This window comes from Spinacia oleracea, chromosome 6 (genome assembly GCF_020520425.1).
Source record: "Spinacia oleracea cultivar Varoflay chromosome 6, BTI_SOV_V1, whole genome shotgun sequence".
Lineage (NCBI taxonomy): Eukaryota > Viridiplantae > Streptophyta > Magnoliopsida > Caryophyllales > Amaranthaceae > Spinacia > Spinacia oleracea.
Genome location: NC_079492.1, coordinates 116,660,099 through 116,679,456, shown reverse-complemented (window position 1 = coordinate 116,679,456; position 19,358 = coordinate 116,660,099). Strand labels below are relative to the sequence as shown.

General features: G+C 37.5%; 3 protein-coding genes across 3 annotated transcripts; 2 read left to right on the top strand and 1 right to left on the bottom strand.

Moving 5' to 3' along the window:
* Window positions 1-412: 412 nt before the first annotated feature.
* Window positions 413-1,873, top strand: LOC110781231 (peroxidase 57-like). Its single transcript, XM_021985454.2, has 4 exons — window positions 413-685; window positions 778-957; window positions 1,051-1,216; window positions 1,317-1,873. Exons 1-4 carry the CDS (start codon window positions 455-457, stop codon window positions 1,727-1,729), a joined length of 990 nt encoding a protein of 329 aa, XP_021841146.2. The 5' UTR covers window positions 413-454; the 3' UTR covers window positions 1,730-1,873.
* A 2,512-nt stretch (window positions 1,874-4,385) lies between these two features.
* Window positions 4,386-5,993, top strand: LOC110800242 (peroxidase 57-like). The gene is made up of 4 exons (XM_022005544.2): window positions 4,386-4,641; window positions 4,770-4,949; window positions 5,055-5,220; window positions 5,325-5,993. The coding sequence occupies exons 1-4, from the start codon at window positions 4,429-4,431 to the stop codon at window positions 5,735-5,737; spliced, it is 972 nt and encodes a 323-aa protein (XP_021861236.1). The 5' UTR covers window positions 4,386-4,428; the 3' UTR covers window positions 5,738-5,993.
* An 11,070-nt stretch (window positions 5,994-17,063) lies between these two features.
* On the bottom strand, window positions 17,064-18,875 carry LOC110800247 (uncharacterized). The gene has a single exon (XM_022005548.1). The coding sequence runs from the start codon at window positions 18,873-18,875 to the stop codon at window positions 17,064-17,066; it is 1,812 nt and encodes a 603-aa protein (XP_021861240.1).
* Window positions 18,876-19,358: the final 483 nt, after the last annotated feature.

Here is a 19,358-nt window from a genome sequence, read left to right as displayed (position 1 = left end):
ACATGGCACAAGTCGTTAACATTAAACTACATTATTCAAATCAAATCATTAATTTTTAGTTAACCCTTGGACATGGTTTTCATTTAGGCCAAGGCGTGCTAGTCAACTAAATTACATAGTGGTAGACATTACCTAAATAGAAACATTCAATCCAAATCATTTATCAACCATGGGCAACTATCTTTCGTATTAATTATTCGCAATTTTAGGACTAATAAAATTAAGAATAATCTTTCTCACAGTAAGTCGTTGTCATTTGTCAAATTAAAAAAATAAAAAATATAACATCAAAGTGTGCACGTCGATCGTTGGGCACACTTCGTGCATACATGTGTACTAAACAACTTGGTTGTGCATTGAAGCATATAGTTGTGCTATAAATACGAGTCTCCATTTCTTGTATGTCATATCAACAAAAACAAAAAACAAAAAATAAATACAATAGTAGCACAAAATGGCTAAGGCTAGAGCAATTTCTTCTTCCACAACGACACTAGCCATTGTTCTTCTCTGCATGACCCTGGTCGGTCAGTCTTATGGTCAGCTGAAGCAAGGGTTCTACAATGGAAAATGTTCGACAAACGTCGAGAGTGTTATCTTCGAGATAGTTTATAAAGCATTCCAAAATGATAGAACCCTTGTTGCTGCTCTTCTCCGAATGCAGTTTCATGATTGTGCTATTAGAGTACGTAATTTAGTGAATAGTACATATGCATATTGGTTATTACATTTTCTGATTATATATTAACAAATGCTAATTTGTTCGTAATGGAAAAGGGATGTGATGCTTCCATTTTGTTGGATGGAAGTGGCTCAGAGAAAGTTGCACCCTCAAACGGCAGCGTTCGAGGTTACGAGCTTATCGATGCTATCAAGACAAGATTGGAGCAATTGTGTCCAGGACTTGTCTCTTGCGCGGATATCATCGCCATTGCAACCAGAGTTGCAGTTGTCTTGGTATGATTTATTACATACAGTTTGATTACAAGTTTTATATGAAAAAATTCACACAAATATAATGTGGAACGTACATATGATCGATACTTTCAGGCTGAAGGAAAGTGGTACGAAGTTGAAACCGGAAGAAGAGATGGATTCACTTCAAGTGCATCAGAAGCCGAAAATGGGCTTCCTAAAACCAACATCCCAGTTTGGGCTGCGGTTAGACTATTCGGAAGTTGGGGATTGAGTGCTGATGATTTCGTCCTCCTCTTAGGTACAATTATGACATACTCCTAACTCTCTTACAGAATGTTCTTAATTAACATGCACTTTCCTTTTAGTTCGTTACATAATATTCTCAAACGTACGTACAGGTGGAGGTCACACCGTTGGAGTTATTCACTGTAGCAAATTCCTAGACAGGTTGTACAATTACCAGAATACTGGTAAAGAAGACCCATCCATGAACAAAAACACCCTAATTGCCTTCAGAAACACATGCCCTAAATCTGGATCCAACAACTTTGTTTTCGCCGACCAAACTCCAGGAAGTGTATTGAAGGTTGACAATGGTTACTACAAGGCAATTAAGCAAGGCCAAGGTGTACTTGAAATTGATCAACGTATTGAAAGCGACTCAATTACCAGGGATACTGTAAATAGGCTGGCTTATAAGGAAGGGGACTTTGACTACCAATTTGGTGGTGCTATGGTCAGGCTTGGTAGAGTTGGAGTCCTTACTGGCACCCAAGGCCAAGTCAGGAGGAATTGCCGCCGTAACAACTAATACGTTTCCATAATCTGAATATTGTTAATTCTTGAATTGATCGATACTCGGTCTTTCGATTCGAGGTCTTATGCATTTTGTCCTTTTATTTACCATTTAATTTCTTCAAATTGTATTTCATTTCCATAAGTTGTTATGGAGCAACTGAGTGTCTCAATTATGTATGGAACCATATAGGTTCTAATTTTCCTTTTTTTTGTATTAACAAATGGCTTATAATACAATCGGATGTACTTTTCTTATGATCAATGAACAAGATCGACATTTATAAGGGAATGCTTTATTTCTATTTTATATGTTAAAAGATAAGATGAAGCTTTATTTTGCAAACATGGGGAAATATGTAGGGGTTCCCTCTTGTAAGAAACAAGAACCGAAACCCAATCATAGGGGTGGAAGGAAGGCCTCCAACTATTGGGCCAACCCTTGATTCTTTAACACCTTATTAACTACGTACTCTATAACTTCATGTTGAATGGTATTACCTCTTGCGTTCCCATTTGCTTCGTGTGAACTTGTGAATGCACCACCACCTTCATCCAAATCGCTACTGTATTCATTGTCAAATCTTACTAGCGGAATATAGAGGTATTTTATTATTTTAAGCAGAACGGGCCAATTATGTCTTTCACAATGAATCGATAGATGGAGCTGCCATGACACTGACTTATTAGCATCTTAATAGATCACTTAGCAAGGGCATATACGGAGTACTATGGTACATCATATATACATCCTGGATCGGATGAAGTAAATACTTTGCGATTCCAGCGAGCCACGTACTGCTACTTCAATTGCTTTATACTATTTATCTTTATCCTATAATCACATATAATTTATCATATCATATACGGAATACTAACAACCTAAAAATAAGGTTCGGCCTAACCTGCTGGAAGTTCGGCCGCACTCTTTGATGGTTCGACCGAACATGAAAAGAGTCAGTAGCTTGGAGATTTTGGAGGTTTGGCGAAACTTTGGGTTGGTTCGGCCAAACCTTTAAAGGTTCGACCGAACCCTGCGGGTGAACTGTTTTTTCTTCTCCGCAAGCTTCAATCGATGTGGTCTTTTCTTGACCCTCAGATTGTTTTGATGTCTAACACAATAAATACTAAATGTAATGAGATTTTCAATTCAAGAGAATGAAACACAAGTGAGGTTGAAACCCTAGATCTAAGCATACATAGAATTCTCTCTTCTTCACCTTTGAGAATTTCTCTTTGTAATTCTTTCTCCGTTGAAGAGTAATACAAGCTCCAAACGCTCTCCCAAGGTGGATGTAGCTCATTAAAGAGTGAACCACGTTTAATCTTTGTGCGTGTTTTAATTTCTTCATTTATTTCTTCTAATTATTCCAACATTAAATTTGTCATACAAATCAACATTCAAGCCCAAAAGGGTGATTCATTCATAACAAATATCCATGTCAAATAAAAGAAAAAGAGGGAGAAGAAGACATAATATCGTGTTTGAAATCCAAAATTGCAATTCGATATGATCATCATTATTGATGGTATGTTTGCCTGGTATCTCTTCATTCACTACCACTCTATTACATACGAAGTACTCCGTATATAAATGTAAATAGTTGCGTTTGTAACTGATTCGATCCATTATCCATTTTTCCTAGCACCACCAGTTCATCTATTTAATTGGATTTTCACTTTTTTACCTCATACTCCCTTCGTCTCTAAAAGATCGTCCCATAGATTTTCTTTTGTTATGAATTGAGTATAATCAAAAGCAAATGGGTAATAGATTTGTCTTTAGTTAAGTTAAATAATACTTCTTCCGTTCTTATTTACATGAAGCAAATTTCTTTTAGGGAAATTTTTTTTTAGTTGACACAATTCTATTATAGAAAAGTTTTGCTTGGTGAATTGTCATATTTATATACCCTCACACTTTGGAGATTTGGTGAAAGTGAAGGTTGGTTGATTGTTGTTAAGGGATACTTTTATCCTTTAATTTTCTCTTTTACCTCTCCTTAAAATATGTTCCAAAATCAATTGTGTCATGTAAATAAAACCGGAGGAAGCAGTATGAGGAGAGATATGTAGGGACCACAAAATAAATAAGGTACGGACAAACAAATAAAGACATCTATTTATACTATATGAGACAATCCTTTAGGGACAAAGGGAGTAGTTAGATTGAGTACTCATGCCGGGGGATATGATTCGGGTAAAATTGTCATCCCAGAATCGGAGTTTGATGTAGACACATCATGTCATTCCACCAATTCCCCCAACACATAACTAGGGGTGGATGGTAAGCCCGTCGGCATTGACATAGTGGTAGACAATGCCTACATAGATTCTTTTAATGCAAAATCTCTCTTGAATAAAATAAGATAATAATGGTTATACAAACCAAGTCATCGATCCAAATCCAAGGGGGGAGAATAACATTTCTAATTGTGGTTGTCAACTAGTACAGAACTTGAATAATTCCATTTCGTCAAATGGTTGAAAAAAAATTGAATTAGTTCCGACGACGTCGTTTCATGATTAATAATTTTAGTGAAATGCACGTTAATTTGGGACAATTCGTGCATACATGTATCAAACATGCACCTTACAAGTTAGCTTCGAATTCTCTCTATAAATACGAATCTCTATTTCTGGTAACTCATATTAACAAACAACAACAACAATTAAAAAAACAAAAAAAATATATATCTTAGAAAAAAATAAAATATGGCTAGGGCTACCACATTAGCTATTTTAGTTTTGTGTATGACCCTCGTCGGTCAGTCATATGGTCAGCTGAAGCAAGGGTTCTACAATGGAAGATGTGGGACTAACAACGTCGAGAACATTATTTACAGCATTGTTGCTAATGCGTACCAATATGATAAAACTCTTGTCGCAGCTCTTCTTCGATTGCAGTTTCATGATTGCTTTGTTAGGGTAATTATTTCACCCGACTTATTAGACAGTGTTTAAAGTATATTACGCACGTACTTATGCATGCATGTGTTTGTTGATGAACATGATGTCTAACTTCGGTTGTTTATTTTAATTTGTATGGAAAAAAGGGATGTGATGCATCCATTTTGTTAGATGTAAGCAACTCAGAGAAAACTGCAATTCCAAATGGTAGCGTTCGAGGTTATGAACTTATCGATTCTTGCAAGACAAAATTGGAGCAACTGTGTCCAGGAGTTGTCTCTTGCGCAGATATCATTGTTATAGCAACTAGAGCTTCAGTTCTGTTGGTATGTATTACTATTATAGTCATGGTTTACAAATTACATATTTATATTTACATAATGATAACGGAAATACATTTGTATGTAAATTTGTAATTATAAATTATTTAGGCTAAAGGAAGCTGGTACAACGTTGAAACCGGAAGAAGAGACGGATTCATTTCAATTGCTGACGAAGCTCTAAATAACCTTCCTGGACCAGCAATCTCAGTTGCAGATGCAGTAACGTCATTTGGAAACAAAGGCTTGACTGCTGATGATTTTGTGCTCCTCTTAGGTACACTAATTCTATCTCGAAATATATATTATATATACTTCCTCAGTTTTTGTCATTTTATCTCTAAAATCTAGTATATAACGAGTGTTATACGTACTAAACAGGTGGTGGTCACAGTGTTGGAATAATTCATTGTGTCCATTTCTTAGACCGTCTTTATAATTACAAGAACAGTGGTCGAGCAGACCCATCGATGAACACAGCCACTCTATCGTCCTTTAGACAAAGATGCCCTAGCACTGGATCAACCAACTTCGTTTACGCCGACCAAACTGTAGGAAGCGAATTTCTGGTAGACAACGGTTTCTTCAAGGCAATAGAACAACGCAAGGGTGTTATCGAAATTGATCAACGTATTGAAAGCGACACACTTACCGCCAATACTGTTAACAGGCTGGCTTATTCTACAGACTTTGCATCCCAATTTGGTGGTGCTATGGTTAAACTTGGTAGGGTTGGAGTCCTTACTGGCAGTCAAGGCCAAGTCAGGAAGAGTTGTCGCCGTAACAATTATTAACTGGAGTAACACCTTCCAAAATCTGATCGAATGGTGCATCTTAATTTGACGTTACTTGACTATATTCAAGCTCGATTTTATGCATTTCTACTTTTCTTCCTCCAATTGTCTTTGATTTTAATATTTTGTTCTGGGGTAACAGAGTGTTTCAAGTATATTTGGGACTATAACTTAAGTTCCAATAATTCGATTTTTGTATCAACAAATGGCTAAAAGCCTAATACAATTATGAATGCAAGGTTTAGTTTTATCATACCTACCATACTTGTTTTGTACAATGTGTCACATGTTCGAATTTCTATCTTTCGTTTGTAATTTTTATTGCCCTTTTTCTACTCATTTGCTGCAAAAAAAGAATTACATGTTGTGATTTTGATTGGTATTGGTAAAGTATACATACTGTTAGAATTGAGGAAATACGAAGAAAGGAAGAAGAAAGCATGGAAGCCATTGCTGTTAGAGCTTGATAGCTCGTAACCTTGAGAGAGAAATAATGGACTACATTTTGTATTAATTGTGTAACTAATGACAATAATACAAGCTTAGGTATTTATACTAACATATGTACAAGTTAGTATTCTAGTAACAAACTTCCTAAACTAAGGAAACAAACTAACAACTTATACTAAAATATAAGTTCCAACACCCCCCCCTCAAGCTGAAAATGGTGTTAAACATTTTTAGTTTGAAATCTTGAAATTAATGAAGCAGTTGTTGCTCCTCTTGGCGATGAGAACTGCAACCACAACATCTGGAACACTGTCAACGGGAGGTATCTGAAGTTCTGAACACTGCTAACCTTTGTGTTTCTCCAACACTTAGCATCTGAAAATTGTCATGTGAATCCATGCATGGTTGCTTCCTTACCAGGATCAACAACTTGATTGATGAGAAAACCACCAGAATACTGCATACAAATGGAACTGACCAATCAGAATAATGTTTTTTGAACCAACCACCATGAATCAGCTTCCTGCTGTCCAAAAGATCGACACCATTGGTCATCAACCAATCACACACATGCACCATAACTCCAATGTGAAGAATGAAGGATAATGTGTTTGAGAGGAAAAGAATGAGAAACTCAGCTATGAAAATAAAGCTGAAGATAGAAATTGATAAAAAAAAAAAACAATTTGAGAATTTGACCCTTTGGGTCTTTTGAGAATTGACCACTTTGGGTCGAAAAAGGACCACCGTGGGTCTGAAAATGACCTCTATGGGTCGAAAAGAATGAGCCACGGTCTCATCAAAAGAAAGATCACAATGCATCATGAAATTGATCTTTATAGATCAATGAGAAAGGACCACTATGGGTCACAAAATGAACTCAACCTCTGTTGGGTCATCACAAAACAAACCTCAACCTCTGTTGGGTCACAAACAAACTTCAACACGAAAAAAAAAAATTCAATGTTATTGGCAACAAAGCATGCCAACATTCAACAACCAAACTACACTTTCTGCAATACTAGTGCTGAATTCCCATATTGCTCACACCATTCTCCAGGAGAAACTGTCAGCTTTTAAATCCTCAAATTAAATCCGCAACCCCAAAACCGAATCGAATCTGATAATGCAAATGCAGCCTGGGATATACCGTTGGAGGCATGCTTACACGAAGTACCAACAAATCCATTAGAACATGGGTCTCAATTGCCAATTTTCCAATTAAGTTGCCATCAAGGTTGGATAAAACTCCTAAGTCTTAACTGGTTAACAGACTCTGAGGCTGGGGTTTATGGCAAAGCAACTCCAAAGGATATGATTTCAACTCCTAATTACATTTCCAGAAAAGAATCCCAATATTCATGTAACTATATTTGGTTTAAAATGGTCACTACACCAAGATGAAAAAGGGACCTTCTGTAACACATTCATCAAAGAAAGTGAACTAAATCTCACGAATCCATCCAAAGATTGAAACAATTTTCACTCCAGTTCTCACACAAGAACCAGCAACAACAAAAATTCAATTTCGACTGGACAAGAAAAAACTCCAACAATTCTCAAATTCACAAAACATCATCGGCAGCAACAACAATTACCCAGCAACAATTTAAATTGCGGCGATACAACTGAGATGATTCCAAAAAAAATGACGAACCAACAACAAAAATTTCGGAAAGAGAAAGAGAGGTTCAAGGGTTTAAGTATTACCAATAACATCATCGGCAGAGAAAGCCAAAAAATCAAACCGAATCTTAGCAGAAGCAGCCGTCGAAGAAGACGACGACGGAGGAGCACGTATTGGGTGCTGCTGTTCTCAAGAATCGCAACCAAATCGATCACCGTTCAAACCTCCGATCAAAACACCGCCGAGGAATACGGAAACGAAAATTTCTTCAAGAATCTATCAGCAATGCCAGATTCTTGCAAATATTTCAAGAACCCTAGAATTTGGGGAAAACTCAAGAATCAAAAAATTGTTTGATTCAAGGTTCTAAAGAAGATATGTGAGCGAAATTAGAAGATATTAGGGCAAATTAAAACCCTAATTCGTCGAATTTAGACCCGATTCGACAAAAATTTCGAAGAAGAAAATTTGTGGAAGCTTTGCTGAGGTGATTTGAACGAAAGTATTATGCGGAATTGAAGAGTCGGGATTGTTCTCGCTCTGATACCATGTTAGAATTGAGGAAATAGGAAGAAAGGAAGAAGAAAGCATGGAAGCCATTGTTGTTAGAGCTTGATAGCTCGTAACCTTGAGAGAGAAATAATGGACTATATTTTGTATTAATTGTGTAACTAATGAAAATAATACAAGCTTAGGTATTTATACTAACATATGTACAAGTTAGTATTCTAGTAACAAACTTCATAAACTAAGGAAACAAACTAACAACTTATACTAAAGTATAAGTTCCAACACATACAACTACGTATCAGTTTAAGATCATGATAATTTTCATAATATTTATGAGTAAGTATCAGGATCACGGCCATCTAAACCATATTTGTGGGCAAATACCCATAATCATGTTTTTTTTTCACCCTATATCTTTTGAAGAGCTAGTATAGCCTGCATGATTATTGTAACACCCCGACAATTCTCTCTTTTCTAAAATAACCTTTTAATATAAAACGTAGAGAATTATCATGGCATTATCGCCCGTGTGAAAACGTAACGGCTTATTCAGAATTTTGCAGCGGAAAACATAAAACTAACTTTTAGGTTCATAAATAATCGATTACATATTAAGTCCAAAACCAATTAACGGAAATAAGGAAATACGAATAGTACGACAACTTTCAAATCCAAGTTAACAAACCAAATCACTTAATAAAACAAATATAACTACAAGCTCTCTAATCCCGATCCCAATGATGCATCATCTTCAAACCTGTAGATGGACAACGCTTATTGATCCTTAGAGACTGCTCACCAAAGATGGGTCATCACAGGATCAAAAAGGCATAGCCATGATCAACACACACAAACAAAGCACGTAATCAGCAAAGCTGAGTACTACATACTAAAAGCAATAATAATCCTAACATGATACTATCAACGAACCATCCTAACATGATACTAATGAACATAAATAAGGGCAGACAAACATGATAATTTGACGACCATACTTGACTAGACTAGGCTAGACTTATAACAATAATATTATTTTAGTTGAAATAGACAATGGACCGAGTTTTCTAGCTAGAGGCTTCACTAAGGAAGACGAGGTACGGGCGCGACTCCGTAACCTCAATGACCTGCGATATCGAGGAACGTTTGAATAAAATAGGACACGGTGATCAATCCGGTCCGAATTAAAGGCCATGGGCTACCACCATGAACCCCAACTCCAGTTTGTCCGTCACTTTAGACGTGCACAGTCTAAAGCTATTGCTACTCAGTTTCACTTTACATGATTTACAAATTGAAACCCTGTTATGACTCAACAATCACATAAGGGATACAAACCACATGTATTCACAACTGTTTTTATCTTGGAATTAAGTAAGTGATCATAAAGGGATCAAACAAGACTCATTCCAATTAAATCTAACCTTTCCTTTAATACTGATTAACCCCTCTATATGGGTATAAGGTTTCAACTTACTAAACAAGGTCCTCGGCCCTCATAAAGTAGTGAAAAGCTAAAAGGGAACAACAATCAACTGATCTGAATCAATATATACAAAGTAATCTAGTGTTCCCAATCAAACATGTTTGCATCAATCATCCATACTAACATGTTATAATTCTCATAATGCAATATAGGTTCAATATGTCCATGCAACAGTATTAAACATGCAATTTCAACCTGACTAAGTTCGTCAATAATATCAACATCACCAAGTTCAACAATACTATCAACATAGCCAAGTTCAACAACAAATTCAACATGGTTTCAACAATTAGCACACATTCCAAGCACACAGGTATGTACGTACCTTGTGTAAACAAACTGCAAGACCACTTTAATAATTCAAAAGTCGCCTACAGAGAATTCTCCGCCTAAAACAACCAACAAATATTCCCAATCAACTTCTAATCATTCACAACTATACTAACACATTCTAACTACATCCTAAACATATTTAGAACTTTTCTCAAATAACAAAACTTGAATATTTGATTTCCTAGCATAACAATTATTGAATTAAAGATTGAAATTCGTTGAAAACTCTTTGCAAATATCATACTTAAATTTTCAGCAATATAAATTCGTTTACAAACTTCCCAAAACCAACTTATCATGCTTAGAACATAAAAATAATAGTTTCAATAATTCATACTCATTCTACCATGATTTAAAACCATTAAAACATTAAAATTCATGCCTTAAATAATTCAAATTCTTGTTTCAATCGAATTATGTAATCTGAAATTTGATAATTTAATTATGCAAACAAGTAAGTCTTAAATTCGTAATTAAATCATAAAATCATAAACTTAACTCAAGAAAAATATAAATTGAATTAATAAAACTTAATTAAATAATTAAATTAGCTTAGGGTTTAAAAGGAATTAACCAAAAGAGGGAGAGAGCAAGGCTGCCAGCAGGCAAGGCACGGCGGCAGCAGGTACGGTGGTCACTGGCTGGGCGGCACGATTAGCGGGTACAGCCAGGGGTGGTGGCGCGAATGGTGGTGTAGCTTGCGAAAGAAGAAAGCAAAGAAAAGGGAAGCAAGAAGAACGCTGGCCGAAGGCAACAACGATGGCTTGCGCACGGGTGGTCGGTGGCACAGCGCGAGACGGTGGTGCGAACGGCGGTGGCCGGAGGTGTCTAGTTGAGTGAACATAAAACAAGCATTAAGGAGGAGAGAAAAACAAAATAAAGAAAAAGAAGAACGAAAGAGGAGTACCAGAAGGAACTGACCGGACGGTTGAGGAGGCTAGCGCCGGCGGTTGGGTGGTGGTTGGCCAACGGAGGTGGCGGCGCAGCAAGGAGGAGATTTAGTTACTGCTTCACGTGAAAGGGAGGAAGAGCAGGTTTGAGAGTTTATGAGGGGTTTTTTTTTTCTTTTCTATTTCACGTGAAGAGCAAGGAGAAGAGAGTTGGGCTTGGCTATTTTAATTGGGCTAGAATTAGGATTCTTTTTCTAACTTTAATAGTGTTCGAGTCAAACCCGAATAGGAATACTTTTCTAAAACCGAATTGTTTCTATGTTTCAAATCTTTTTTTTTTGAATTATGATTCCAAAAATGTTTGATTTCATAAATCATTAAAATATTTGAAATGCATTTAAATAAAATAAATATACATTTAATATATATTTATTTCTAAAATTCACAAATTTCATTTAAATATAAATAATTAAACGTTAAAATATATTAATAACTTTATAAATTTACGGGTATTACAATCTACCCCTCTTAAAAGAAGTTTCGTCCCGAAACTTGACACGAAAACTCACACATTTTTCAAAAGTCTTTAACTAGTTCTTACTAGAGGAGTACTTGTGCCACCTATGTGCACTCTTTTGCCAACTCAAAGCTGTTTGTGTTACTCATGAACACCCTTTTCTTATGCGGAGAATCTATTTACTTTACATCAACATGTATAAGTTATAAAAATGGGCTAACAGAGTGTCTTTGATTTTAATATTTTGTTCTGGGGTAACAGAGTGTTTCAAGTATATTTGGGACTATAACTTAAGTTCCAATAATTCGATTTTTGTATCAACAAATGGCTAAAAGCCTAATACACTTATGAATGCAAGGTTTAGTTTTATCATACCTACAATACTTGTTTTGTACAATGTGTCACATGTTCGAATTTCTATCTTTCGTTTGTAATTTTTATTGCCCTTTTTCTACTCATTTGCTACAAAAAAAGAATTACATGTTGTGATTTTGATTGGTATTGGTAAAGTATACATACTGTTAGAATTGAGGAAATGGGAAGAAAGGAAGAAGAAAGCATGGAAGCCATTGCTGTTAGAGCTTGATAGCTCGTAACCTTGAGAGAGAAATAATTGTTAGTTTCACGGAGTTCCTCAAGAGTGGGGGGTGAATTGATATTTTACGGTTTTACAAAAATCAAACTACTGGGAACAGATACAGTAAAATATGCAAGCAAGATTTAGCGTGAAAAACTCTCTAGGCCCAATAGAGAGGAAAAAACCACGGCCCCTTTGGGGACTTAAACACTTTCACTAATTAGGCAAAATAACTCAGTTTCTTTACAAGCCTAATCTACTCGGGCCACAATCTGTCAATCGCCTCTGATTACAGATAACTAGGAACAACCCTCTTTGTTCCTTCCCTTATGAAAACAGTCCCTCAACTGTTTCACCTCACAGATCTCTTGCGAGATCTTAACTCTTGCTTAAGTAAGCCTGACTCAGGCTTATCATACAATCACTCAACACAATAATGAAACGAATAGATATTAAACTTAATACTAACACAAAATATAAAACCAAGTAACAAATACTACTCTATATGGGAACAGGAACAGACACTTTAAAGATTAAAACTTTAAGGGTGATACCTGAAAGCTTCCGGTTTGATAGTAAAAAGTCTGATAAAAAACTTTCGAAAATAACTTGAGGTCTATTTATAAAAAACGAAGAGTTAACCCTAGATTCCAATTCAACACAATTTAGGACTCTTTTCAAAAGATAGATTTTCGCAAATAAACTCATTAAAACGCGTTTTGTAAAATCTATCTCTACGGATTTAAGAGTTGTATAGCAACTCAAATTCTCAAGCATATTACCTCAAGTAGGATTGTGAAATCAGTTTCAAACTTCTAAGCTTATCTAGAAATAAACTGATTTATTTTTGTTTCAAAAATATAACTTGGACTCTACGAAAGACTTTGTTCCCATACTAAGCAGTATCTAAATTACACTGATCTTATACCTTTCGATACTTAGAAGACTTGCTAGCCTTCATTCTTTTTGGTCTTGGCTCAATCTTAATTCCTGTTTTGAACTTGTTTTCTTCATGGCTTCTCAGCTGGTATCTTTGTATTTTGTTCTTCCTAAGTGTACTGATTGCTTCATGTTAACCTGTTCCTGACATTCCTTAGATAAACAGTTGTGAGTATAGCTTAAGTTTGTCATCGTCAAAACTCAAGAATCAACAATTTCCCCCTTTTTGATGATGACAACCTTACAACTTGATAAGAATAAAATATGCAGATATTGACTAAGGAATGAAACATGGAGCAGCTGACAATCATACTTCAAACCTCAATCAGGAACAGATGTGTCACATACTGAGGTTTCGAACCCACGCATAGATACAAATATTTGAACACAAGTTGCCCCCAAATATCTTCCCCTTTGGAATCATCAAAAAGGGTGTAGTTGAAAAACGATTTCACAAGACAGAGGGAAGAAAGAATAGAGAATTATGTTACCCCAACAGGCCGATCAAGAAGCAGTTTGCAGCTCAAGTCGATCAACGAGTTTGATCGCACCCCTGCAAGCAAAACAAGGCAACAACAACATAGAGCACAACACAAGCAATAATTCTACATGTCAGTGTGGGTCAACTATCAGAACGTAGGAAAAGCGCACTAATGAGCATTAGTCATAAACTTGGCGCATTCAAAACATCCAAAATAAAATGTTCAACGATCAAAGAAAGATTTAATTGTTTATCAGAGAGCAAAATATATGGGGTGGGGTAAGGCAGCATAAGTAGCAGGGTCAGGCTTGGGGTGATCCAGGAGCAGCATCATCATCATTTGCCACCTCCTCTATGATCATATCAGCAAGGCGCTCCGTCATGTCGTTGAAGAACTCTGCCTGATCCTGCTGCATCTTGTGTATCAGCTCCTGCAAAGATGTAACAGCAGACAACAGAACCACATTGTCCAGCTGTAGTTGATCCACTTTAGCCATCAGGAGATGAACTGAACCATCTGGTGAGGGAGCAGCAGATTGAGTTTCACCGTCCTTGTCTGAATCCGAATCTTCGACCCTATAGACCGGAGGTACACCTTTTGAAGAGCTGGCTAGGCGGCTGCTGCGACGAATGGGTTGATAAGATGAGGTGGCTGGAATGTTCTTGGGAGATGAGGTGGCTTTGGTAGGGCTTTTCTCTTTTGGGCACAGGTCAACAGGAACACCCTCTGTCTGACCCTCTGTCTCTGGACAGGGAAATGGTACCTCCACCTCCTCATCTGAGAGCTCGTCCCCCTCATCTATCTCCTCTTCTACATCCTCTATGTCATCCTCTGCGTCCTCATCCTGTGGGGTTGTGTCTCCAACCAACAGCTTCCCAACACAGACAACCCCATCAACAACAATCAGACTTACACCATGTAAACAAGCTTTGTTAAGAATGTGGGCTGGAGTATGTGGTTCAGATGTATATTTAGTGAGATCAACCCCCACTTTTCGCATGATAAAGGTCAAAAGAGAGCCGTATCCAACCATGTTGTTTTGAGAAATATTGTGGGTGAGGTGAGCAATAAAGACCATGGGAAAGTTGATTTGGCGTTGAGATTCAAGAAGAAAGATGTAAATGAGGTCTAATCTACTGGCTAGGGCTCGTTTATCGTGACGCGGAACAAGTCCTCGACGCACCACATTAAACAGGACTTTCTGAAAGGGAGTTAGAAGAGATTGATTTAGGGCTTTTGGGTGTTTTCCCTGACCCCCAAAATAAGAGTAGACATCCGCCATTGTAGCACCTCCCAATTCAATTGGACCTTTCCCCTTATGGTAAACATCCTCCCCCAGGACAGGAACTTTGAACCAAGTCCCTAATTTTTCAGCATCAAAACTGAATGACTTTCCATTTACCTCCGACTGACAAACCCCCCCTTTGTTTATGAAATTTGAACAGAATTCTCCCATAGCCTCAGGATACATGCAAGCTTTAGAGCACACTTCAAACAAATATGTCCACCCCTGTGACTCAATTGATTCTAGTAATTCAACAAAACCAACCTCTCGACACCAACCAAAATCAGTACTCAACCCAGGGAGCATGCGATCGGGGGGAAAATAATGAAATTTTGGGGATTCAAGTTTTACCTTTTTCTCGACTTGAAGGTGTGGTTCCCCCTGAATTGGTGAAGCGACTTCCTTTTTCAGAACGAGTTTCCTTTTTATGGCCAGCTTGGCGGTGGACTTAGCTGCTGATGCTTTGGGTGTGGGTTGCTTCGGAGCCATACTTTATTTCTTTCGAATTCATTTAGTTCCTCCTGCATTGCAATGATCCAATCAGAGTCAGTTAGTGCTTCTTTATAATTTTTAGGTTCAATCATGGATAAATAAGCATAGAAAGCACAAAAGTTTTTGAGTTGGGATCTCGTTGTTGTTCCACGTCCGAGATCACTGATTATTTGGTCAAGTGGGTGTGCGCTTTGATGTTTCCAAGGTCTGGGTTGGAAAGGTGTAGTTGTTTCTTCAACAGGCTGTTCTACTTGTTCATTTTTCTCTGTACGATCTTCATTCTGTATCGGTTCCTCTTCAATTATGTTATCTTCAGATGTCTCTTCAATTTGAGCTCGTTCTTCTATTTGGGAATTTTTTCTTATCTCTTCGTCTTCAGTTACTCTAGTAAGTCCTAGTTCGAAGTTTCCATCAAAGGTGGTACCTGCAATAGAGTTTTGGGAGTCAGTTTCATCAAATATAATATGTATGCTTTCTTCCATGCACATGGTCCTTTTGTTGAATACTCTATAAGCTTTGCTGTTTGAGGCATATCCTAGGAATATAGCTTCATCACTTCGTGCATCAAATTTTCCCAGTTGATCCTTTCCATTGTTGTGGACGAAACACTTGCATCCAAAGATTCTGAGATGTGTTATAGAGGGTTTTCTTCCTCTGTACAATTCATATGGGGTTTTGTTTTTGATGGCTCTAATTAACACTCGATTGAGCACATAGCATGTTGTATTTAGAGCTTCGGCCCAGAAACTTTTTGGAAGTCCACTAGCAATCAGCATTGTCCTTGTCATGTCTTCAAGAGTTCGGTTCTTTCTTTCTACAACACCATTTTGTTGAGGTGTTCTGGGAGTAGAGAAATTGTGGTCTATTCCTGAATCTTTACATAGATCATCAAACCTTTTATTTTGAAATTCTGTACCATGATCTGATCTGATGTGGACTAGTATGTGACTGCTTTGTCGTTGAACCCTAGTGGCGAAAGCCAGGAATTCCTCAAATGTTTCTTCCTTGCTGGCTAGGAAAATCACCCATGTGTACCTTGAGAAATCATCTACAATTACGAGTACGTACTTCTTTCCACTCCTACTTTGAGTTCTCATTGGACCACATAAATCCATGTGGATCAGCTCCAGTGGTCTTGTTGTACTGATTACTCCTTTTGTCTTAAAAGACGTTCTTACTTGCTTTCCTTTGATACAGGCATCACAGACTGATAGTTTTGCGAACTTTGTATTCGGAAGACCTGTGACTAAATTTTTCGAATTCAATTTGTTCATTAGAGAAAAACTAGCATGACCAAATCTTTTGTGCCATAACAAAGGATCATCTTCAATAACACTTAGACAGGTCAGATTGGAGTGAGGAACCGAGTTAAGGTTAACCACATATGTGTTCCCTTTCCTCTGTCCCTCTAAGATCACTGTTTCGGTGTTACTGTTGATGATTAGACATTTATTTGAGAAGAATTTTGCATAGTTTCCTTTGTCACATAATTGAGAAATGCTTAATAAACTGTGTCCTAGTCCTTCAACTAAAAATACGTTGTCGATGGAGTGAGACTTTGACTTACCAACTTTACCAATGCCAATGATGTTACCTTTCTTATTATCGCCAAAAGTCACGGTTCCACCTTCATAGGTCGTGAGTGAGAAAAATCTGTTTCTGTCTCCTGTCATGTGCTTGGAACAACCGCTATCTAGGTACCATGTGTTGTTCCCCCTCACTTCGACCTGCATGAAAATTTTTAGTTAGAGTTTTTAGGAACCCAGCATAGCTTGGGTTCCTTGCTTGGAATCAAATCGCTCTTCTTTACCCATTTGGTCCTGGTGTATTCAATGTTCTTTTCCAAGCCTCTTTGGTTCTTGGGGCATGAGTCTCTATAATGACCAATTAGACCACAGAAGGAGCATACTATATCATTGTAAATATCTACTCTGGTCTTTCTAGGGTGACGTTTCTTGTGATTGAAACCTAATCCTTCTATTCGTTTGGTTCTAGCTTCTTCTATCCATTTTGGTGTTCCTTCTATTCTGTGTCTAGTTTTTCTAGCCAATTCATCTTCTAGGATGGTCTTTTCTTGGTGAATTTTGACTAGTTCCAGTTGAGTTCTTTCTAATTCACCTTTATAAAGGGTTTTAGTCTTGGCTACTTCTAGGTCAATCAATTCCTGCTTTAGCCAGGAGTTCTCATTTCGCAAGGCTTCACAGATTTCTTTTATGTGGAGGTTCTGATCAAAGAGACTAAAGAAACGATTGTCTATATCTATGTTTGTATTTTTAGTCCGTTCTAGTTCCTCAGTGAGTTCCTTTATAGTAGTCTGGTGTTCTTTATCAGAATCTAACTTTTCTTTTAGGAGATCCTCGTAATCACTAGTAAGACAGGAAAGTAGGTCAAACAGTTCTAATTTTGAAAGAGATTCAAGTTTATTTTTAATTTGAGCAAGACTTGCCTGGAATTTTTCGGATTCTGAGTCTGATCTGTCTTCTTCGTGTTCAGCTACAAGGCACAGGTGAGCTGTTTCTTCATTGGGTTGTTCCTGTTCCTCATCTGAAGAAGAGTTTCCCCATGCATCAATCATGGCTTTTCTTACCTCAGTTTTGGAGAATGAGTTCCTGTTATCTTTGAATCTGTCTTTGGCTGTTTCCTTTCCTTTTCCTCGTTCTTGATCCCAGAGGGGACATTCCCTAATGCGATGTTCCAAGTTTCCACACTTATGGCATCCAGTATCGGTCTTGGATAATTTTCGGTTTGGTTTGCCTCTGTGATCTCCATCTTTATAGTTTCTGAACATTCTTCTGAATCTCCTAGCAAATAAAGATGTCTCCTCGTCTTCTTCAGAGTTTTCATCATTTTCAGTTTTTAGAGCAAGGGCCCTGTTTTTGGTGTTCTCTGAAGGTCGTGCATTTAGTTGCAGTTCATTAGTTAAGAGAGATCCAACCAGTTGTTCCAGGTTAAACTTGGTAAAGTATTTAGTTTCCTGAAGAGCAGTGACTTTGGCCATCCAGGGATCTTGTGGAAGACTTCTTAGAACCTTCCTAACTTGTTTCTCGGGAGTTATGATTTTGCCAAGAGAGTTCAATTCATTGATGGTGTTTGTGAAGCGAGTGATCATGTCTTGAATTGTTTCAGAGGGCTTCATGGAGAACAGCTCATACTGGTGCATTAAAAGATCAATCTTTGATCTTTTGACTTCGTTTGTTCCTTCATGAGTGACCTGGAGCAGATCCCAAATCTGCTTTGCATTCTTGCAGCCCATTACTCTATTGTGCTCGTTTGGGCCTAGTCCACAGTGTAGAATTTTGACAGCCATGGCATTAAGCTCAAGCTTTTCATAGTCGGCTTTGTCAAATTCAGCAATCGGTTTAGGAATAGTTTCTCCAGAGGCATTTAGCTTAGTGACTTGGAAGTCTCCTACTTCAATGACTCTCCATACTTGATAGTTCTCAGCCTTAATGAAAATCTCCATCCCGTTTCTCCAATAAGAATAGTACTTGCCACTAAACATCGGAGGTCGTTGTGTTGAGTATCCCTCTTCGAGTTTCTCAGTAGTGTTCATAGCTTCAGAATCGTTTTTCCCGACAGAGTTACCTGCAATTAAAGGGTTCTAGCTCTGATACCAATTGTTAGTTTCACGGAGTTCCTCAAGAGGGGGGGTGAATTGATATTTTACGGTTTTACAAAAATCAAACTACTGGGAACAGATACAGTAAAATATGCAAGCAAGATTTAGCGTGGAAAACTCTCTAGGCCCAATAGAGAGGAAAAAACCACGGCCCCTTTGGGGACTTAAACACTTTCACTAATTAGGCAAAACAACTCAGTTTCTTTACAAGCCTAATCTACTCGGGCCACAATCTGTCAATCGCCTCTTGTAGACACCTACTTTTGTCCCTGTTCCCGCAAGGGAAAGGTTCGATGATGAAAGCATAAAAACTCCACTTGACAACGCATCTCCTATAAAATAAACGAATCTCGATTCCCATTTCATTTCACCTGAAACCTGCTATTTATGGAAACCTGCTAAAAATAGTAACTGCCG